At 50.1% G+C, this 21,275-nt stretch overlaps 1 protein-coding gene across 3 annotated transcripts in view; it reads left to right on the top strand.

Moving 5' to 3' along the window:
• The window catches only part of LOC149447605 (adaptin ear-binding coat-associated protein 1-like), a 42,288-nt gene extending 24,101 nt beyond the window's left edge, over nucleotides 1-18,187 (top strand). Inside the window, exon 8 of one of the 3 annotated variants that reach the window (XM_089652333.1) lies at nucleotides 18,087-18,187. In XM_089652333.1, the coding sequence (XP_089508459.1) occupies nucleotides 18,087-18,159 (73 nt within the window). In that variant the 3' untranslated portion in view covers nucleotides 18,160-18,187. Of the gene's footprint in view, nucleotides 1-11,128; nucleotides 18,062-18,086 lie in introns of those variants that run through there. The other 2 variants (XM_089652335.1, XM_089652334.1) reach the window with 2 other exon arrangements.
• The last annotated feature ends 3,088 nt before the right edge of the window (nucleotides 18,188-21,275 follow it).

Genomic DNA, 21,275 nt, shown 5'->3' with positions numbered 1-21,275 from the left:
ACTGACATGCCACACGGGCAGAGAGCCCCCCCTGTTTACTGACATGCCACACGGGCAGAGAGCCCCCCCTGTTTACTGACATGCCACACGGGCAGAGAGCCCCCCCTGTTTACTGACATGCCACACGGGCAGAGAGCCCCCCCTGTTTACTGACATGCCACACGGGCAGAGAGCCCCCCCCTGTTTACTGACATGCCACACGGGCAGAGAGCCCCCCCCTGTTTACTGACATGCCACACGGGCAGAGAGCCCCCCCCTGTTTACTGACATGCCACACGGGCAGAGAGCCCCCCCCTGTTTACTGACATGCCACACGGGCAGAGAGCCCCCCCCTGTTTACTGACATGCCACACGGGCAGAGAGCCCCCCCCTGTTTACTGACATGCCACACGGGCAGAGAGCCCCCCCTGTTTACTGACATGCCACACGGGCAGAGAGCCCCCCCTGTTTACTGACATGCCACACGGGCAGAGAGCCCCCCCTGTTTACTGACATGCCACACGGGCAGAGAGCCCCCCCTGTTTACTGACATGCCACACGGGCAGAGAGCCCCCCCTGTTTACTGACATGCCACACGGGCAGAGAGCCCCCCCTGTTTACTGACATGCCACACGGGCAGAGAGCCCCCCCCTGTTTACTGACATGCCACACGGGCAGAGAGCCCCCCCCTGTTTACTGACATGCCACACGGGCAGAGAGCCCCCCCCTGTTTACTGACATGCCACACGGGCAGAGAGCCCCCCCCTGTTTACTGACATGCCACACGGGCAGAGAGCCCCCCCCTGTTTACTGACATGCCACACGGGCAGAGAGCCCCCCCCCCCTGTTTACTGACATGCCACACGGGCAGAGAGCCCCCCCCTGTTTACTGACATGCCACACGGGCAGAGAGCCCCCCCCTGTTTACTGACATGCCACACGGGCAGAGAGCCCCCCCCTGTTTACTGACATGCCACACGGGCAGAGAGCCCCCCCCTGTTTACTGACATGCCACACGGGCAGAGAGCCCCCCCCTGTTTACTGACATGCCACACGGGCAGAGAGCCCCCCCCTGTTTACTGACATGCCACACGGGCAGAGAGCCCCCCCCTGTTTACTGACATGCCACACGGGCAGAGAGCCCCCCCCTGTTTACTGACATGCCACACGGGCAGAGAGCCCCCCCCTGTTTACTGACATGCCACACGGGCAGAGAGCCCCCCCCTGTTTACTGACATGCCACACGGGCAGAGAGCCCCCCCCTGTTTACTGACATGCCACACGGGCAGAGAGCCCCCCCCTGTTTACTGACATGCCACACGGGCAGAGAGCCCCCCCCTGTTTACTGACATGCCACACGGGCAGAGAGCCCCCCCCTGTTTACTGACATGCCACACGGGCAGAGAGCCCCCCCCTGTTTACTGACATGCCACACGGGCAGAGAGCCCCCCCCTGTTTACTGACATGCCACACGGGCAGAGAGCCCCCCCCTGTTTACTGACATGCCACACGGGCAGAGAGCCCCCCCCTGTTTACTGACATGCCACACGGGCAGAGAGCCCCCCCCTGTTTACTGACATGCCACACGGGCAGAGAGCCCCCCCCTGTTTACTGACATGCCACACGGGCAGAGAGCCCCCCCCTGTTTACTGACATGCCACACGGGCAGAGAGCCCCCCCCCCTGTTTACTGACATGCCACACGGGCAGAGAGCCCCCCCCTGTTTACTGACATGCCACACGGGCAGAGAGCCCCCCCCTGTTTACTGACATGCCACACGGGCAGAGAGCCCCCCCCTGTTTACTGACATGCCACACGGGCAGAGAGCCCCCCCCTGTTTACTGACATGCCACACGGGCAGAGAGCCCCCCCCCTGTTTACTGACATGCCACACGGGCAGAGAGCCCCCCCCCTGTTTACTGACATGCCACACGGGCAGAGAGCCCCCCCCCGTTTACTGACATGCCACACGGGCAGAGAGCCCCCCCCCGTTTACTGACATGCCACACGGGCAGAGAGCCCCCCCCCTGTTTACTGACATGCCACACGGGCAGAGAGCCCCCCCCCTGTTTACTGACATGCCACACGGGCAGAGAGCCCCCCCCTGTTTACTGACATGCCACACGGGCAGAGAGCCCCCCCCTGTTTACTGACATGCCACACGGGCAGAGAGCCCCCCCCCTGTTTACTGACATGCCACACGGGCAGAGAGCCCCCCCCCTGTTTACTGACATGCCACACGGGCAGAGAGCCCCCCCCCTGTTTACTGACATGCCACACGGGCAGAGAGCCCCCCCCCTGTTTACTGACATGCCACACGGGCAGAGAGCCCCCCCCCTGTTTACTGACATGCCACACGGGCAGAGAGCCCCCCCCCCTGTTTACTGACATGCCACACGGGCAGAGAGCCCCCCCCTGTTTACTGACATGCCACACGGGCAGAGAGCCCCCCCCTGTTTACTGACATGCCACACGGGCAGAGAGCCCCCCCCCTGTTTACTGACATGCCACACGGGCAGAGAGCCCCCCCCCCCTGTTTACTGACATGCCACACGGGCAGAGAGCCCCCCCCCCCCTGTTTACTGACATGCCACACGGGCAGAGAGCCCCCCCCCCCCTGTTTACTGACATGCCACACGGGCAGAGAGCCCCCCCCCCTGTTTACTGACATGCCACACGGGCAGAGAGCCCCCCCCCCTGTTTACTGACATGCCACACGGGCAGAGAGCCCCCCCCCTGTTTACTGACATGCCACACGGGCAGAGAGCCCCCCCCCCTGTTTACTGACATGCCACACGGGCAGAGAGCCCCCCCCCTGTTTACTGACATGCCACACGGGCAGAGAGCCCCCCCCCTGTTTACTGACATGCCACACGGGCAGAGAGCCCCCCCCCCTGTTTACTGACATGCCACACGGGCAGAGAGCCCCCCCCCCCTGTTTACTGACATGCCACGAGAGCCCCCCCCCTGTTTACTGACATGCCACGAGAGCCCCCCCCCCCTGTTTACTGACATGCCACACGAGCCGAGAGCTCCCTGTTTACTGACATGCCAAATGAGCAGTGAATGCAGTAAAAGTAAGCTGAAGGCTCCCTTCTAGCATCCATTCTGATTGCATGCCTTTGGTTTTGAGAGACCCTGTTTAGTGACCTACCACACTAGTGGAGAGCCTCCTTTTTAGACAGACCACATGTGCAGAGAGCCCCCTGTTTATTAACATACCGCATGAGTAGAGAACCCCCTATTTGACCTATCACATGAGTAGAGTGCCCCGTTTATTGACCTATCACATGAGTAGAGAGCCCCCTGTTTATTGACCTATCACATGAGTAGAGGGCTCCCTGTTGATTGACCTATCACATGAGTAGAGAGCCCCCTGTTTATTGACCTATCACATGAGTAGAGAGCCCCCTGTTTGACATACCACATGAGTAGAGAGCCCCCCGTTTGTTGACTTGCCACACAAGTAATGGCATACAGCATGCGTGGAGCGTCTCCTTTTTAGACATACCGCACAGTCAAAGTACCCCTGTTTATGGAGCCAATGCATGAGTGGAGAGCCACATTTACAGACATTCCACACATTAGTACCGTCTGCACTGCCATAGATTTGTATATTAAATGACCAAACACTGTAACTCAGTCATATATTTGGTCATCTGTTCTCCCATTTACCATTCTTACCACTTGAATTTATAAACAGATCTCATTTACAACTATAACAACATTCCTCAGAATACATTAATAATTCTGAACCTCTCCACATGCCCCAAATAATGAGATTTTCCTGACGCACGCACCCAGCTAAACCCTTTGCTTTTACAGGAGCTAAAGGAATATTTAAGATTACACAATGGGTTTTGCTTGTGGCTTAATTTGCAGAATCAAATGTAGTCTTCAGCCTTCAAGCTGTTCAGGGTGGCATGCTGGGACTTGTAGCTCCGTGGTGGCTGGGGGGCTTGGGGGTGCTTGTGTCTGATATATGGTGCTGGGAGATCTATACAATACTCTGGCTTTGTATCTGTGCACACTGCCATTTGCATTGCCTTTGCATTTCATTCCTGCTTGGACACTTTTTACTGTGAATCACTTTTCTATTGTGAATGCAATGTACATTTATGGGGTTTAAAGGGACCCTGTTGGTTGCAAAAGAGTCCAACTGAACGTCCCCTGTGGTAGAAGAAGTATTAGACCACGGGGGGACTGACAACTCATGGGGCCCCCGGGCAATTGGGGATCATGGGACCCCTGTGTCCTTGCCCAAACTCAAAACACACCCAAAAAAGCATATAAAAGGTACCAGGGGCATTTTATGGGGCCCCCTACTGACCCTGGGCCCTCGGCCAATGCCCGAGTGCTCGAATGGTCAGTCCACCCCTGTATTAGACCTTTCTGGTGTTCCATGTGTCCTGCCTCCAGCCCTGCAGCATCTGCAGACTCCACATTTTACTCTCCTAGTGGTGTACGAGGGGTGAAAAGTTTTTGGCCTACCCATAAAGCATTTGTCTTAGCCCATTTTTATTTTTGCTACTCATAGTACATATCTTTGCAAGGCTCCATACCAAATTTCTCACAAATAGCTTTTTCTTTCAGTTATTGAAGACTGAAGCGCAGAAGGTCATCATTGTCTGAAAGATGGAGAAAGTGAGCAAACGTGCTGTTATCCAATACCTGCTGAAAAAGGGAATGAGTGGACAAGACATAAACAAGGACATGATGGAAACAGGGGAGGATGCCCCTTCCTATTCCACCCTTAAAAAGTGTGTGGTGGAATTCAAGAGGGGGAACCCCTCTGTCCAAGATGCCCCTCGCAGTGGAAGGCCAGCAACTGCCTGTACAGAGGAAAACATCACTGCAATCCACGGCAGACAGGCGTGTGACAGAACATTTTAATCGCAGAGAAAGTGGGCATATCCCAGGAACGTGTTGGACACATTTTAACAGTAGTGCTGGACATGCACAAGGTGTCAAGTCGGTGGGTCCCGAGAATGTTGACAACAAACGCGTCAGCAGGTATTGGACAACGGCACGTTTGCTCACTTCTCCATCTTTCAGACAATGGTGACCTTCTGCGCTTCAGTCTTCAATAACTGAAACAAAGAAAAAGCTATTTGTGAGAAATTTGGTATGGGACCTTGCAAAGATATGTACTATGAGTAGCAAAAATAAAATTGGGCTAAGACAAATGCATCATGGGTAGGCTGAGAACTTTTCAGTCGCCCCTCGTAAGATGACTGTGTCCCCCGTGATGCATCATGGCTCAATCCTCATACCCCCTATGTTCCTGTAGGGCAGTGGTTCTCAACCTTCCTAATGCCGCGACCTTTTAATACAGTTCCTCATGTTGTGGTGACCCCCAACCATAAAATTATTTTCTTTGCTACTTCATAACTGTAATTTTGCAGTGGGAGGAATAGTGCCCCATCATTGGTGTCAGTGGGAGGAATAGTGCCCCATCATTGGTATCAGTGGGAGGAATAGTGCCCCATCATTGGTGTCAGTGGGAGGAATAGTGCCCCATCATTGGTATCAGTGGGAGGAATAGTGCCCCATCATTGGTGTCAGTGAGAGGAGTAGTGCCACATCATTGGTGTCAGTGTGGGAGGAATAGTGCCCCATCATTGGTGTCAGTGGGAGGAATAGTGCCCCATCATTGGTGTCAGTGGGAGGAATAGTGCCCCATCATTGGTGTCAGTGGGAGGAATAGTGCCCCATCATTGGTGTCAGTGGGAGGAATAGTGCCCCATCATTGGTGTCAGTGGGAGGAATAGTGCCCCATCATTGGTGTCAGTGGGAGGAATAGTGCCCCATCATTGGTGTCAGTGGGAGGAATAGTGCTCCATCATTGGTGTCAGTGGGAGGAATAGTGCTCCATCATTGGTGTCAGTGGGAGGAATAGTGCCCCATCATTGGTGTCAGTGGGAGGAATAGTGCCCCATCATTGGTATCAGTGGGAGGAATAGTGCCCCATCATTGGTATCAGTAGGAGGAATAGTGCCCCATCATTGGTGTCAGTGGGAGGAATAGTGCCCCATCATTGGTGTCAGTGGGAGGAATAGTGCCCCATCATTGGTGTCAGTGGGAGGAATAGTGCCCCATCATTGGTGTCAGTGGGAGGAATGGTGCCCCATCATTGGTGTCAGTGGGAGGAATGGTGCCCCATCATTGGTGTCAGTGGGAGGAATAGTGCCCCATCATTGGTGTCAGTGGGAGGAATAGTGCCCCATCATTGGTGTCAGTGGGAGGAATAGTGCCCCATCATTGGTGTCAGTGGGAGGAATAGTGCCCCATCATTGGTGTCAGTGGGGGGCGGAATAGTGCCCCATCATTGGTGTCAGTGTGGGGGGATAGTGCCCCATCGTTGGTGTCAGTGGGGAGGGGGATAGTGCCCCATCGTTGGTGTCAGTGGGGGGGGGGATAGTGCCCCATCGTTGGTGTCAGTGGGGGGGGAGGAAATAGTGCCCCATCCTTGGTATCAGTGGGAGGAATAGTGCCCCATCATTGGTATTAGTGACACCAATGATGGGGCACTATTCCTCCCACTGACACCAATGATACCTTGCTGACTCCTGCTCCAGCCTGGGCTCGCTCCCTCCCTCTCCCATCTACAGCCAGCATACCTGGCTGCAGCAGCACCATCTGCACGCTACAGACACTTACCTGTCAGCTGTCTTCCTTCTCCGGCCGCTCCCTCGCTCGATCTTCTTTGATCTTTGCGCTGCTGCTCGGCTCCTCCTCCTTGCTGGTGACTGGCGAGGAGGCGGAGCTGTTGAGTGATCCCGGGGATGTGGCCAGATGACAGGGGCGGCATGTCATCCGGCGCACACATCGCGGTCCAGGGAAATGTGGACGTATCTGCATGTGGGCGGGCCCGCCTGGAGACTGATAGAGGAGCCGTGTCTCGGTTCCTAAGACCATCGGAAATATGTGTTTTCTGATGGACTTAGGAGACCCCTGTGAATGGGTTGTTCGACCCCCAGGTTGAGAACCGCTGCTGTAGGGCATAGCAGTCAGAGAATGGAGCCATGGCTTGCAGCGGTCGGGAGGATGGAGCCATGGCTTGCAGCGGTCGGGAGGATGGAGCCATGGCTTGCAGCGGTCGGGAGGATGGAGCCATGGCTTGCAGCGGTCGGGAGGATGGAGCCATGGCTTGCAGCGGTCGGGAGGATGGAGCCATGGCTTGCAGCAGGGGTGACAGGGATCCACCAGTTGAATGCCAAGGAGTCTTGTGAAGGTTGCAGCCCAATAGAGAAGGGAGGCAGGATACACGGGCTACCGGAGAGATGAGTTTATTCACTTCTCATTTGCGCATGACAGGGTCACTTTAATCTGCGCACAAATCGCTCCGTTTTATATCCTGCTTCATTCCTTTTACTGCTACAGACATAAGGCATACGTCAGTGGCAGCACCGGCTTTTACATGCACTCCTGGCTTCTACAGACTCCGGGAGTGGTGTGTACTTGTCAAGTCGATCGTTGGCATTCTAATGGAAGTTGTTCACTTCCACAGTCACCGGAACATAGTGCCCCTCCTTCATGCATCTTGGGCTCCTCTTTCCCATCTGCTGGGTGAAATGGAGGAGCTCATTGAACATCCATTTACTGATCCTCCCTTTTGGTGATTGAACCCAGAGGCTTTCAGAACTGTTGTTCCCCAGCAGCACCAGATGGGGAGGAAGCTGATTAAACGCGATCCGTGCTTGAGCAGCATCAATGGGGTGGATAGGTGATGTTAGGAGCCTAACAGCCCCCTGATCTCTGCTGAAAGCGAGGCTCCACCCAAAAGGGGAAGTTCCACTTTAAAGGATAACTTCACCTTTTGATAACAAAAAAATACATTCACATTTTTTTGCAGGTAAAAAAATGTGCATTTATTATTTTTGCTCCAGGAGCCTGTAAAGCATCTGCTGATCACTGGTGCCATGCATGTCTCCTGCAGCTCTGTCAGTATATCTGTTTGCTGGTACAGGATGTACAGGCAAGCAGATGTACTGACCGGAACATTCAATGAACTACCACAGTGCTTCACAGTTCCACGCTCCCACTTCTGCTCTGACTGCCTAGGCCAGGGGTAGGCAATCTGTGGCTCTCCAGCTGTTGTGGAACTTCATTTCCCACGAGGCATTGCAACATTACAAAACTGACAGCTATGACTTGCAGAGGCATGATGGAACTTGTAGTCCTGCAACAGCTGGAGAGCCGTAGGTTGCCTAGCCTAGGCGATCAGAAGCAGAAGTTCTCCTCCCCCTTCCTTCTCCGCAGCCTCTTGGGACACGTGACGGGTCCCAGAAGGCTGCAAGACAATTTACAGTGTGCTGCGGGCACCCGGCTATGAAGCTGCAAGCGGTCACAGCCGGGTGTCCACAGTTGAGGTGCCGGCACCGAGGACAAGACCAAAGGAACGGCTCAGGTGAACACATTGTTGGATCCTGGGACAGGTGAGTGTCTGTTTATTAAAAGTCAGCAGCTACAGTGTTTGCAGCTACTGACGTCTAATAAACACAAAAATGACAGAAGCTCCTCTTTAAAGGATAAGTTCACCTTTTTGGACAAAAATAATAAATGCCCTTTTTTTTTTTTTTTTTTTTTTTTTTTTTTTTTTTTTTGCGTGGTTGGGCTCCCTTGGTCAGCACCTGGAGCTCCAGAGGGGTTTTCATACAGGCCTGGAGCGGTGACCTCTCTCCACATGTCTGTAGACGTGATATGTGTTCTGTAGCTCACAGAATAGAGAACACAAAGTTATCAGGCTTTCTGGCAGGATCAACACGTGTGGGTTTTTTTTTTAACAGATATATAAGAAAACCCTTTCAATGTTCTATATTTAATGCAGTATTAAACCCAAAAGCAAACATTTTATTCTGTTGCAGCTTACCAATTCTTAGATGTGACGGCTGCATTAGATGTCTTCTTTAGGCTTTTTTTCCTTCTGTTTTCACTGGGTGATTCAGCCAGTAAGTCTGTTGTTTTTCAAAAGAACAAGCTCTCTTCCAGATATATCGGTTAGAGCAGGGGTGTCAAACTGGCAGCCTTCCAGCTGTTGCGAAACTACAAGTCCCATCATGCCTCTGCCTTTAGGAGTCACGCTTGTAACTGTCAATCTTTCACTGTCTTATGGGACTTGTAGTTTGGCAACAGCTGGAGGGCCGCCAGTTTGACACCCGTGGGTTAGCGGGATGAGACAAACCAATTACCACTGGCAGGGGTGCTTACGATGATTAGCTTTTATTTATATAAAATCTTGATCCCAAAAGGAAAATCAAACCGCTGTAACTGATCGTAAATAGTTTGGCTTCAAGTTGTTAGTGTATTTAACCACCTCCCGTCCAGCCGTTGTATAGTGTGAAAGAGCCCCAACAGGCAGATGGACGTCCAGGAAGGACACTTGCCAGAAACTGATGATCTCTGTGTGCAGTTATAAGAATGGGACAATGGATCTCTGACACCCATGGGTCTGACTTTCACGGTCTGATCTCTCCCAGCCCAAAAGTTATTGAATCAGGTCAGTCCCTTCAGTATTTGTGAATGTCTTTAACCATTTCCCGTCCGGCCGGATGGTGGCAGTGCAGGGGCGGGTGGCCGTTTAGAAACTGCCTTCCTGCCCCCCCGCTTGTGCGCGTTCCCTGGGAGCGCGCAGCACCGCAATCCGGTGCCCGCTGTGTCCTCAGGACACAGTGGAACAGCGATCGTAGTACGGGACCTCTGTGCGAGGTCCCGATCATGTGATCACTGATTTGCCAATCAGTGATCACATGCAGAGTAGTAAGCAAGAGGTCGCTTCTGACATCATTGCTTACTATGTGTGAAATCTGTGAATGATCACAGAGATCACATGGTACAGGGCTATTCACAAGAGCCTAGTACCATGTGACAAGCTGTGACCAATCGCAGATCTCACAGTATTTCTCAATGGCTGCAAGAATGCAGCCAGAGAGAAGGAGAAATGATTGCTTTCATGGGTGTAAAAGCAATCCCTGTAATAATAAAAAAAAAAAATCACCTCCACAAGTAGTACAGTGTCATCATGGTGACCGTATGTAAAAAAAAATTAAAATTAAAAAAACAAATTTTTGGTTATAAACTAATTTGGGGTATTTTTTGTTTTTGTTTTTTTTACTAAAATAACAAATTTTGGCCAAGATTTATAATGAAATATTATTTATTTGCAAAATTTTATAAGAAACCCTTTTTTTAAAAAAAATTTGGACTTTTTCATTTATGTAGCAAAAAAAAATAAAAATCCCAGCGGTGAATAAATACCACCAAAATAAAGTTTTATCTGTCTCAAAAAATGCTAAAAAATTCATATGGGTACAGTGTTTCATGACCGCGCAATTGTCATTCAAAGTGTGATCGCGCTGAAAGCTGAAAATTGGCCTGGACTGGAAGGGGGGGAAAGTGTCGGGACTGGAAGGGGGGGGAAGTGTCGGGACTGGAAGGGGGGTGAAAGTGTCGGGACTGGAAGGGGGGTGAAAGTGTCGGGACTGGAAGGGGGGTGAAAGTGTCGGGACTGGAAGGGGGGTGAAAGTGTCGGGACTGGAAGGGGGGTGAAAGTGTCGGGACTGGAAGGGGGGTGAAAGTGTCGGGACTGGAAGGGGGGTGAAAGTGTCGGGACTGGAAGGGGGGTGAAAGTGTCGGGACTGGAAGGGGGGTGAAAGTGTCGGGACTGGAAGGGGGGTGAAAGTGTCGGGACTGGAAGGGGGTGAAAGTGTCGGGACTGGAAGTGGTTTAAATTTTCTAGTAAATCTAACACTCCTCCCATCTCCAGACTGACAATGCTGCCAAAGGTGCCCCCTGTGTTTTTTCATCCAGATTGGTGCTGCTCTAATACAGGAGGTGTTACTGGCCAGATCACCAGGTGGAAACAGACAGAAAAAAACCTAAAAGGAAACTAATGCAGCCACCACATCTAATGATTGGTAAGCTGCAATATATTAGCGGTTTGGTTTTGGGTTTATTACCACTTAGGGCGAATAATAGAAGTTCAATATTTGGTTCTGCATACACTTTCAGGTACCGCCAGTATTGGGCCCCATGGATCGGGGACCGTCTGTTTCCATCAGGGCCTAGTTATGTGTTTTGCCTTTTTGATGCTCTATGCTTGTTCTGTTTTCTGAATGACTTACTCTTGCTTTGCCTCTTTTCTATCCAGCAGTCTGCCCTCTCAGGCTCCGCAGTCTTCTAGCTGGGTTCAGTTTTAACTGCTGCTGCTGCTGCTGGGACTCTTCCTCTCCCTTTCCCGGAGTTCAGACAGTCCTCCACACCGCCAGAGACTGCGGCCGCTCTGTAAAACGTATCATTGTGACGTTGTTGCATTATCGGGCTGTTTGGGAATCCGAGGGGACCGTGTGTTGTGCATCTCATTCCCACTTCTGCCCTTGCAATGTTCATGCCAAGCCCCCCCCTGACCCCCTTTTTTCTCCACCCCCCCTTGCCTGCACCGTCTGTGTCACTGTCATCGTGTTCCTGTCTGTCTCTCCCTCGTGGCTACATTTCGCACTCACTGTTTATCATTCCAGGCACCCTGAGGCCACCCGCATGCAGGGGATTGTGTACAGATTGTCATGGTAGCTGTGGTGCCCACATTGTGCTTCTAGTGGAAAGGATAGCCCGGCGGTACGACCTCGACTACGTTAGGGGTTGTTGGGCAAGATGCAGTCAGAAAAGAAAATTTGACCCAGCAAGTGGTGGAGGTCTGCAGTTCTCATTGATTTGTATATAGAAGCAGCACCCCACACCAGTGTATGACTGGCAAGGCACAAACACTTGCTGATGACGAGAGAATTTTGGTAGCTGCCATTTTTAGTGGTTCCAGACAACTGCAAACTGCCTAGCAATCATCCAAGTAGTTTGGTTCCACACCGTGGGTCATTATAGGAAACCTGTACTAAAGGAAATATGAGGCTACCCTTGCCAACTACTTCTGGAAGTGCTATGCCAACTACTATCAGTGCTAGTTATCTGCCTTCAGCACTTTAAAAGCATTTTTAATTTTTTTCAAATGTCCCCCCAGATGCCATTTAAAAAAAAAAAAAAAAAAAAAACCTTGAGCCATCTCCAGCAGTACCTCTTCTTGGCCACAGGATGTCCTCAGCTATTCAGTCCAGTAGACAGAGGACTCTACTGTGAGTGGTGCTGGTGGAATCCCCTTAGCCTTGCTGTTTGTGTTAATAAGGATCACCCAGCCTGGAGGAGAAGAGGAAAGGTCCTCTGCAGTGACATGTGACCTACCCAAAGACATCTGGAAAATGTAAATATTAAATCCTCTGTTCTGTTCGTGGGGGGTGTTTCTTCTGGTTTCCATAGCACTGCCTCTGTGATGCCTATCTATTGGCTAAAGAAAATTGACAGAGCAGGGGAACCAGTAGATTTGAGGCATTGGATTAGTGGTCCCTTGCCACTGGAAACAGCAATGGCCAGTGTCCTGGGCAGGGGACTTAGGTTGGTTGGGGTGGGGGGGGATGGGGACTTTTACTGGTTTCCATGCCACTGTCTCCATGAGTGAACATTTCCTATTGGCTAAAGGGGATTGCTGTCAGTTCAGGTGACCAGCGTCAGATTAGTTGTCCCTTGCAACCAGAAACCGTGACTACGAGGGACCTGGACAGGGAACTTAGGTGGGTTGGGAGGGGTGGGGAAAAGGGAGGTTTACAGTCTGTTAAAATTTAACCTGGAGTGGGGCTTTAAAGTAGAATTTCAGGCTAAACCCAACTAAACATATGTTCCCTCACACCTCTAAACCCCTTTAACTGGCTAAACTGTGTCAGGAAAATATATAATATTAATTAGAAAGTGTATATTTGCCTATTTTAGGCCCACACCAGTCCAGTGACGTGATCCAGCTCCCCTGTGTCAGCCAGAAGCAGCTGCAGGGGAGAGGAGAGAGCGCTTTTAATGTTTTCATGTGTTCTGATTCTACAACCTCAGAATATGTACCCATATCAGGAATTTTGATTTAACCCTGCCTTCACTTGCTTCTTGCTGACTTCTTTCTTTCAAGTTAGTCAGAAAGAAGTGATCTGTGTACTTAACTATTTTTTCAGCCCGCTCTAATCTGGTCACATGATCCCCTGTGTCGGCCAGCAGTACCTGCAGGGGGGAGAGTGTTTGACAATAGCTGGTAAAGCCTGGGAGCAGTGGCATCACCCATAGGCTCCTATGAGTTATCCATTGTCGCCGCACCCGCCTCTCCTCTGCAGCCGCTACTGGCTGACACGAGAGGTTGATCACGTGACCAAACTGGAATGCCAGCCAGCAATGACTGTAGGAGAGAGGCGGTAGCACAGACAACCATAGTAAGGCTAAGAGTGATGTCACCGCTTCCAGGCATTGACAGCCATTGTCGAGCGCTCTCTCCTCTCCCCTGCAGCCGCCACTGGCTGACACAGGGGATCACGTGACCGGAGCAGGCTTAAAATGGGTAAGTATATACATGTTTCTAACATAGTTTAGTCAGAAGAAAAATCAAGTCCATATTCCTGATCTGGGACGGCGATGTTCTGAGGTTGGTAAGTCAGAACAAAAGCATTGGGACATGTGGCAGCCAGGCAGCTGGCATTTTCAGTTGAAAAGTTCAGCAATGGCATCCTGTATATTCTCCCTAGGACAGGTTTCCTTCAACGCTTGGACATGGCATCCATTTCTATTCTATAACTTTTGTTTGGACATTCATACGCACATTTCCCATCGTTCTCCAATCATCTATGGAACATGTCCAGTCAAGGAGCAGTTTTTACTTTCATATCTGTTGAGCGATTGGACTCATTGACAAGACGCAGCACTAAAGTGAGGTCAATATTCTACGCTGCCAATCAGCTTCGATCTCTCAGATGAAGTGAAGGGAGGTTTATAAGGAGTAACTGGGCCACTGGGCTTACAATCTGATTGTACAATCTACTAAATTTACAGTGAACGGTTTTAGACAATCTGAGCTCACATCAGATCGGAGTCATAAACTCTGGATGGGGTGAATGGATAGGCTGCTTTGTTTTCATTAGATCATGTTGTACCTGTTGCGTGACTGCAACTTAATGCACATTTTTCCTGTGGCAGCCAATGAAATTGTTCTACTAGAATTTGTGTGTTTGTGTAATACTTTTACATTGTTTTTGTTTTTTCCTTAAAGAGATGCTGTCCCTTTTTTGCCCATACAGGGCAAATGATAGCCCCCCACACACCCAGCAACATATACTCGCCTATCCATGCTCCCTTGCCTCCTTCCTGCAGCAGAAGTCCCCCCCAGGGCAAATTCCAGCATCTGAGCTTACCTTGGTGGAGGTCATCACTGCCCACCAAGTTTACTTTTTGGCCCTGGGGATTGAGAAGGTCACACGTTCCCCCATACCTGGAGGCCCAGCCGTATTGTCTATCAGTACTCCCCATCTCTTAGTTGCAGCAGGAACCCACCGTTGGTAAACCCTGATGTCTGAGCTTACCTGGGTGGGGGACATTACTGCCTCCCAAGTTGACTGTTTCAGCTCTGGGGATTGAGGTCTCATTTTCTGTCCTCCCGTCACACCCCACCCCCATACCTGGAGGCCCAGCCCTATTGTCTATCTGTACTCCCTCATCTCTTAGTTGCAGCAGGAACCCACCGTTGGTAAACTCTGATGTCTGAGCTTACCTGGGTGGAGGACATTACTGCCTCCCAAGTTGACTGTTTCGGCTCTGGGGATTGAGGAGGTCTCATGTTCCCCTTTGGTAAACTCCAGTGTCTACACTTACATGGGTGGAGGGCATCTCTGCCCCATAGGTGATAGTTTTTGGGCCTGCAGATTGAGGAGGTCACGTTTCCCCCATACCTGAAGGCTCAACCCTCTTGCCTGTCTGCACTCCCCCATCTCCTTCCTACAACTGTAGGGTACACTCCACCTGGGTGGAGGGCATCCCTGCCCTCTAAGGGACAGTTTTGTGCTCTGAGGAAGTTGCATGTTCCCTTATATATGGAAACCCAGCGCAAGAAGAGGCAAAGGAGAGGGGTTTAATGAGTACAACTTACTTAGGGGTGGGCTAAATAGGACCCCTACCCAGAAAAGTATACTCACCTATCGGAGCTCCACCACCTCCTACCTACAACAGGTGCCCTCCCTAGGTAAATGCCAGTGTCTGAACTTACCTATGTATGTATATGATCTACCCTCCATGTGACCGTTCTGGACTTAGGGATTGAAGGAGGTCACATGTTCCCCCATATCTGGAGGTCCAACCCTATTGCCTATCTGCACTCCCTCATCTCCTACCTGCAGGAGGAACCCACCATCTGTAAATTCTGGGTTTGAGCTTACCTGGGTGGAGGGCATCCCTGCCCACAGGTGACAGTTTTGGGCTTAGAGATTGAGGAAGTCACACGTTCCCCCATACCTGGAAACCAAGCTCCCAACAGTGCAGAGAAAGGCAAAGGAGAGGGGTTGAATGAGTATAACTTACTCGGGTGAGCTAAATGGGGCCCACTACCAGCAAGGTTTACTTGCTTATTCACACTCCTTACCTCTGTCCTACAACAGGAGCCCACCACTGGTAAAAGCTTTGGTGTCTGAGCTTGCCTAGGTGGATGACATCACCCCTTGGAGCTTTTTTTTGGGCTTGGGGATTGAAGGAGGTCCAGCAGAGTGGAGGTAAACTAGAGGGCATTAAGGAGTATAACTTGGGAGGGCTAAATGGGCAAAGCGACAATGTCAGCTAATGGCACACCCCGCACAGCAAGGTATCCTTGCCTGTTTACACTCCCCCACCTCCTTACTGCAACAGGAGCCCACCCTGGGTAAATTCTGCTATCTGATATTACCTGTGTGGATGACATCACCCCCATCCCCCATGTGGCCCTTTTGGGTTTGGAGATTGGCCACCCAGGCCTGAGCACTGCCACATGGAGGAGGCACATGCTATACCCCCCGCCCCCCCCCAAGAACGGAGGAGGTGAAGAAGAGGGCATTAAGGGGTATAACTAGCTTGGGAGGGGGGGGTACTAAATGGGCAAAGTGACAATGTCTGCCAATAGCTCCCCCATGAAGGTGCACTTGCCTATCCACGCTCCCTCGCCTTCTTCCTTGCAGCAGGAGCCTACCCTGGTTAAAGTTTTGGGTGTCTGAGTTCCCCTGGATGAATGATAGTACTGCCCCCCATGTGACAGTTTAAAGCCTGGTGATTGGCTGCTCAGACCTGAGCATTTGTTACAGGGAGGGGTGAAAGAGAGATGGTTAATGAGTATTAGTGGGGAAGGGGGGCTAAATGGACAAAGTGACAATGTCTCTTTAACATTATCTTTGTGTTGTACATAATTCAGAAAACCTTGATGTGATTGTTACTTATGGCCAGGAATGGTGGCGTATCAGTATTCAGCCATTCACATAAAGTGGAAAGGCAACACATTGTATGTGATTGGGGTGTTTGATCTAATATAGGTTCACTAAACCGAATGACCCTTTTCGTAAGTCAACCTTAAAGCTGAATTCCAGGAATTTCAAAAATTGCAAGCATATTATGAGTTCAGTCCAGTTAAGTGCATATCACCTCTGGGACTTATCTCTGTTAGTTACATATGACAGGTTTATTGCACTTCAGAAGGACTCACTCCAGCCTTGAGAGGAGAGAAGCACACAGACCAGCTAAACCTGTCCCTCCCCTCTTCTGCCCATTCACAGGAGCCTTTGTATTATGTAAGCTCATTCACAGGAGCCTTTGTATTATGTAAGCTCATTCAAAAAATACAAAGGCTTCTGTGACTGGCTAGGAGGGAGTGAAGGGGTGGGCAAAGCAGTTCCAGCGACTCTGCTCTTGAAGGAACTGAGACCACAGTGCGCAGCACCGAAGCTCCAGAAGGCACTATAAACCTGTCAGATGTGAATAATAGAGAGAAGTCTACTAGGCGGCAGGCACCTCATTAGACTTAACTCATGGTATGCCTGCAGTTTTCACAAGCTGAATTCCTGGAAGTCAGCTTGACGCTCGGTTCACATCTGTGCAGGTGGTGCCACTGCGGACCCGCACAAAAATACCTGCAGCCGCACCACCCGCACAGAGGAATGCGGGACCTGCGGGCAGGTGCCATTCATTCTAATGGCACACCGCCTGCACTGAAAATCGCAACCGTACTGGGAACCTCAGTTCCCATGTAGGCTGCGATTTCCCAACTAGTGCAGGGACTTCTTCCTCGCGTATCCCGGGGCACAGGAGTCCATTCAAATGAATGCGCTCTCTTGCCTGCGCAAAACGTGGGCCGCACATATGTGAACCTAGTGTTTAAAGTGGTAGGAGAGGCTACACAACATACCTTGTAAATGTAACTTCTCTGTTGCTTTGACATTTCTACTAACTTGCCATCTGAAGAAGGTCCTGTGACCACAAAGCTATATTTTTTGTTGTTGTTGCTTGGTGGGCACCAACTCTTTATCGGCTGACAACACCCAAGAGCTATGGCCACCAGCAGGTGCAGTCACAGCTCTATGGAACTCGTTGTTGGGCGGCAGAGACACGCAGACGCGCTGGAGCTTTGTGGGCACATGACTTCCTAGAAGAACTTGTATTTAAATGGTGGTATAGTAGAAATTGTCATAGCAATGCGGACCGACCTCTACCGGGGAAGTTGTTGTGCAGCCGGTCCTTCCACCTTCATTCTGGCCACAAACGGTGCAATATTCTGGGGGCTTTCATCCAGCTCTTCATCACAAAAACAGATCAGGGCAAATTACCGCCAACAGTTTCTGTATCTCTGTTTACATTTCTATTTATGGTAAAGATGACGGTAGGATTGCGCTCATCTGTTCACTCCTTTTTAATGACCGAAAGCTGGAGGAAGTTTCCAGAAAATTGGACAGAATGAAGTTGCTCTTTGGCTCCAGTCTTCATCAATGAGCTCACGTGTCTGTCAGTCAAGGCTTTTCGGTATTTTTGCCACTGAACAGAAGTGGGATTGCTTCTAGAACATTCTCTTGCAGGGTAAGTGGAATAGAGACCCTCCCAAACCGGTTGGGTAGATAGACGTGTGTTTTTTGTCTTGTAACCATAAAACATATTTATTATATAGTGATCCTTACGGAATTAAAAAGAACAAGCTGTATATAACAAATAAATTAAATGTATGACTTCACTTCTGTGTCCGTCTGTCTTTTTAGTCGGTGCTCCGTCGGAGACTTGGTGGGCCGTTTGTATTCCAATAGATGTAAAATGTTAGAACTGTCTGTCTAGAAAGTAGAGCGAGTTATTGAATGGTAAGGAAAAGGTTTCTATTTTTCTCTTTGTGTGTTTTTTTTTTTTTTTTTTTTTTTAATTACATTTGCTTTCTAAAATATTCTATACACAATATTGCTTAGGGCAGTGATTCTCAACCTTTTTTCAGTCAAGGCACCCTTTTAAAGGGTGCCTCGGGACTGTCCACGATTTTTAAAGGGTGCCTCGGGACTGTCCACGATTTTTAAAGGGTGCCTCGGGACTGTCCACGATTTTTAAAGGGTGCCTCGGGACTGTCCACGATTTTTAAAGGGTGCCTCGGGACTGTCCACGATTTTTAAAGGGTGCCTCGGGACTGTCCACGATTTTTAAAGGGTGCCTCGGGACTGTCCACGATTTTTAAAGGGTGCCTCGGGACTGTCCACGATTTTTAAAGGGTGCCTCGGGACTGTCCACGATTTTTAAAGGGTGCCTCGGGACTGTCCACGATTTTTAAAGGGTGCCTCGGGACTGTCCACGATTTTTAAAGGGTGCCTCGGGACTGTCCACGATTTTTAAAGGGTGCCTCGGGACTGTCCACGATTTTTAAAGGGTGCCTCGGGACTGTCCACGATTTTTAAAGGGTGCCTCGGGACTGTCCACGATTTTTAAAGGGTGCCTCGGGACTGTCCACGATTTTTAAAGGGTGCCTCGGGACTGTCCACGATTTTTAAAGGGTGCCTCGGGACTGTCCACGATTTTTAAAGGGTGCCTCGGGACTGTCCACGATTTTTAAAGGGTGCCTCGGGACTGTCCACGATTTTTAAAGGGTGCCTCGGGACTGTCCACGATTTTTAAAGGGTGCCTCGGGACTGTCCACGATTTTTAAAGGGTGCCTCGGGACTGTCCACGATTTTTAAAGGGTGCCTCGGGACTGTCCACGATTTTTAAAGGGTGCCTCGGGACTGTCCACGATTTTTAAAGGGTGCCTCGGGACTGTCCACGATTTTTAAAGGGTGCCTCGGGACTGTCCGACCGTCCCGAGGCAGCCTTTTAAAAATTGTGGACCGTCCCGAGGCATCCCTTTAAAAATTGTGGACCGTCCCGAGGCATCCCTTTAAAAATTGTGGACCGTCCCGAGGCATCCCTTTAAAAATTGTGGACCGTCCCGAGGCATCCCTTTAAAAATTGTGGACCGTCCCGAGGCATCCCAATCTAAAATGTGAAAAACTATTATAAAAAAAATTATTAGAACACAGCAACATCCACACATGTAGGACGCCCAACCTTAGAGGGGATTTATTCTTCTAAAATACACTTTAGCACACTGGTACTGACTAGTATTCCCATGTTTCTTTTCTCCCTTAGTTTTCTCCATCACTGAGCTAATGTGACCTCAGCACTGATGGAGAGGGGCGGGGGAGGGTCAGATTAGGATTCTGTGCAGGCAGCTGACATCCTCATTATCAACTGATGATGTCATTGGTTGCCATTAAGACTTTCTAGCTGCCGGCATCCTGACAAATAATGAAAACCTGTGGCTTCGTGTGACTAAAAGGCAGGCTTTTTCTACCTTCTGGCTTGTATACAAGTTTTGGGCAGTTTTTAGACATTTTGCCAAGGCACCCCTGAAGAAACCTCAAGGCACCCCACAGTGCCTCTGCACCCTGGTTGAGAAAGGCTGGCTAATGCAGGCCATAGACGCTTCGTTTATCAGCCGAATTTTCGTCTGAAAGAATAATTGTGGTTCCTCCTCATTTCTTTTATCAGTCATGCTGGAAAATTTACGAAAAAAAGGATGATTTTCGTAATCATTGGTGGCAACAGAACTACCAATGTTTAATTTTGTCAGCTGAAAATTCGTCCAATAAACAAACCATCTATGGCCTGCATTAGAGATGATCATACAAGTCTGCACCTGTTATGCTTGGTGGGTGGTGTAATACATTGTTATAAAGCACCGCAACGGTTTCTTTTTTAACTTTATTGAAATTTCACAAAATGACGCACAAAATACTATAGCACAGGGGTCTCCAAACTATGGCTCTCCAGCTGTTGAAGTACTACAAGTCCCATCATGCCTCTGCAAGTCTTGCCTGTAGCTGTCAGAGGCCTCATGGGACTTGCAGTTCTTCAACACCTGGAGGGCCATAATTGGGAGACCCTTGCTATAGCATATGGATAGTTTAGACCAGCTATTCTCAACCAGGGTTCCTCTAGAAGAGCACATGTTTTAAAAACAGGGCCAAATCTGGCCTGCCTGGCTATTTCATGTGGCCCTTGCACCTCTCCTGCAGCTGTGCCAAATCCCCCCTCCCTTCCATTCATCGCTGCCCTCAATGCGTCTCTGCAGTCGGCAACCGAGAGTAGGACAGAACTCTGCTGCCAGAATCTGTGCATTCATGAAGAGGCTCATCTCGCTCCTCTTCTGTTGCAGCAGAGAGGACAGAACTCCTTCTATAGGCCCTGCACCTCTGTGCAGCTGCAGCACCCCCTTATCTTATCTCAACATTCAGCAAACTGCAGCCCTCCTCTTGTACTCCTCCAGACCCTGCACTTTCTGCTCCCAGCAACAGACAGGAAGGGGGTGCGCTGTGATGTACGTAGTCATCTAGTCTCACAGATACAACCGGCCCTTTGAGGGCATCCACATTGCTAATGTGGCTGGAGATGAAATTGTGTTTGATACCCCTGCCTAGAGGTTTCTAGGGGCTGTGGCTGATTGACTTCCCATCTGATGATTCCTCCATCGTTCTGGGATCAAGGTCACTTGGCACATCCATCTGCAGGACACTGACTTTTTTTTTTAGCTGTTTGTCAGGGTGGCATACTGATCACCCCACTAAATAAGGTATTCTTCCACTGCCCACTATTGTAAATGGAGCATTCTTCTTACTGACCCCTAATGAGTTCATCTTAGTCAAAGGTTCCCCAAGACCCGAAAATTATTTGACGGGTTATTGTGCAGTATAGAGTTTGAGACAAGTACACAATTCCAGCCTGGTGGTAAGGTATAGAAAGGCCAGAAAGACATTGTTTGACCAGTTGGGTGTGGAAGAACTTACGTGACATGCACAAAGCCCTGACCTCGACCCTACCAAATACCTTTGGGATGGATTAGAACACGGGGTGGAGGCTGTGCTAGGGAAGCAATT

This window comes from Staurois parvus, unplaced genomic scaffold (genome assembly GCF_062004578.1).
Source record: "Staurois parvus isolate SC_StPar_1 unplaced genomic scaffold, SC_StPar_1.0 ptg000681l, whole genome shotgun sequence".
Taxonomy (NCBI): domain Eukaryota; kingdom Metazoa; phylum Chordata; class Amphibia; order Anura; family Ranidae; genus Staurois; species Staurois parvus.
This window is presented reverse-complemented; position numbering and strand designations above follow the sequence as displayed.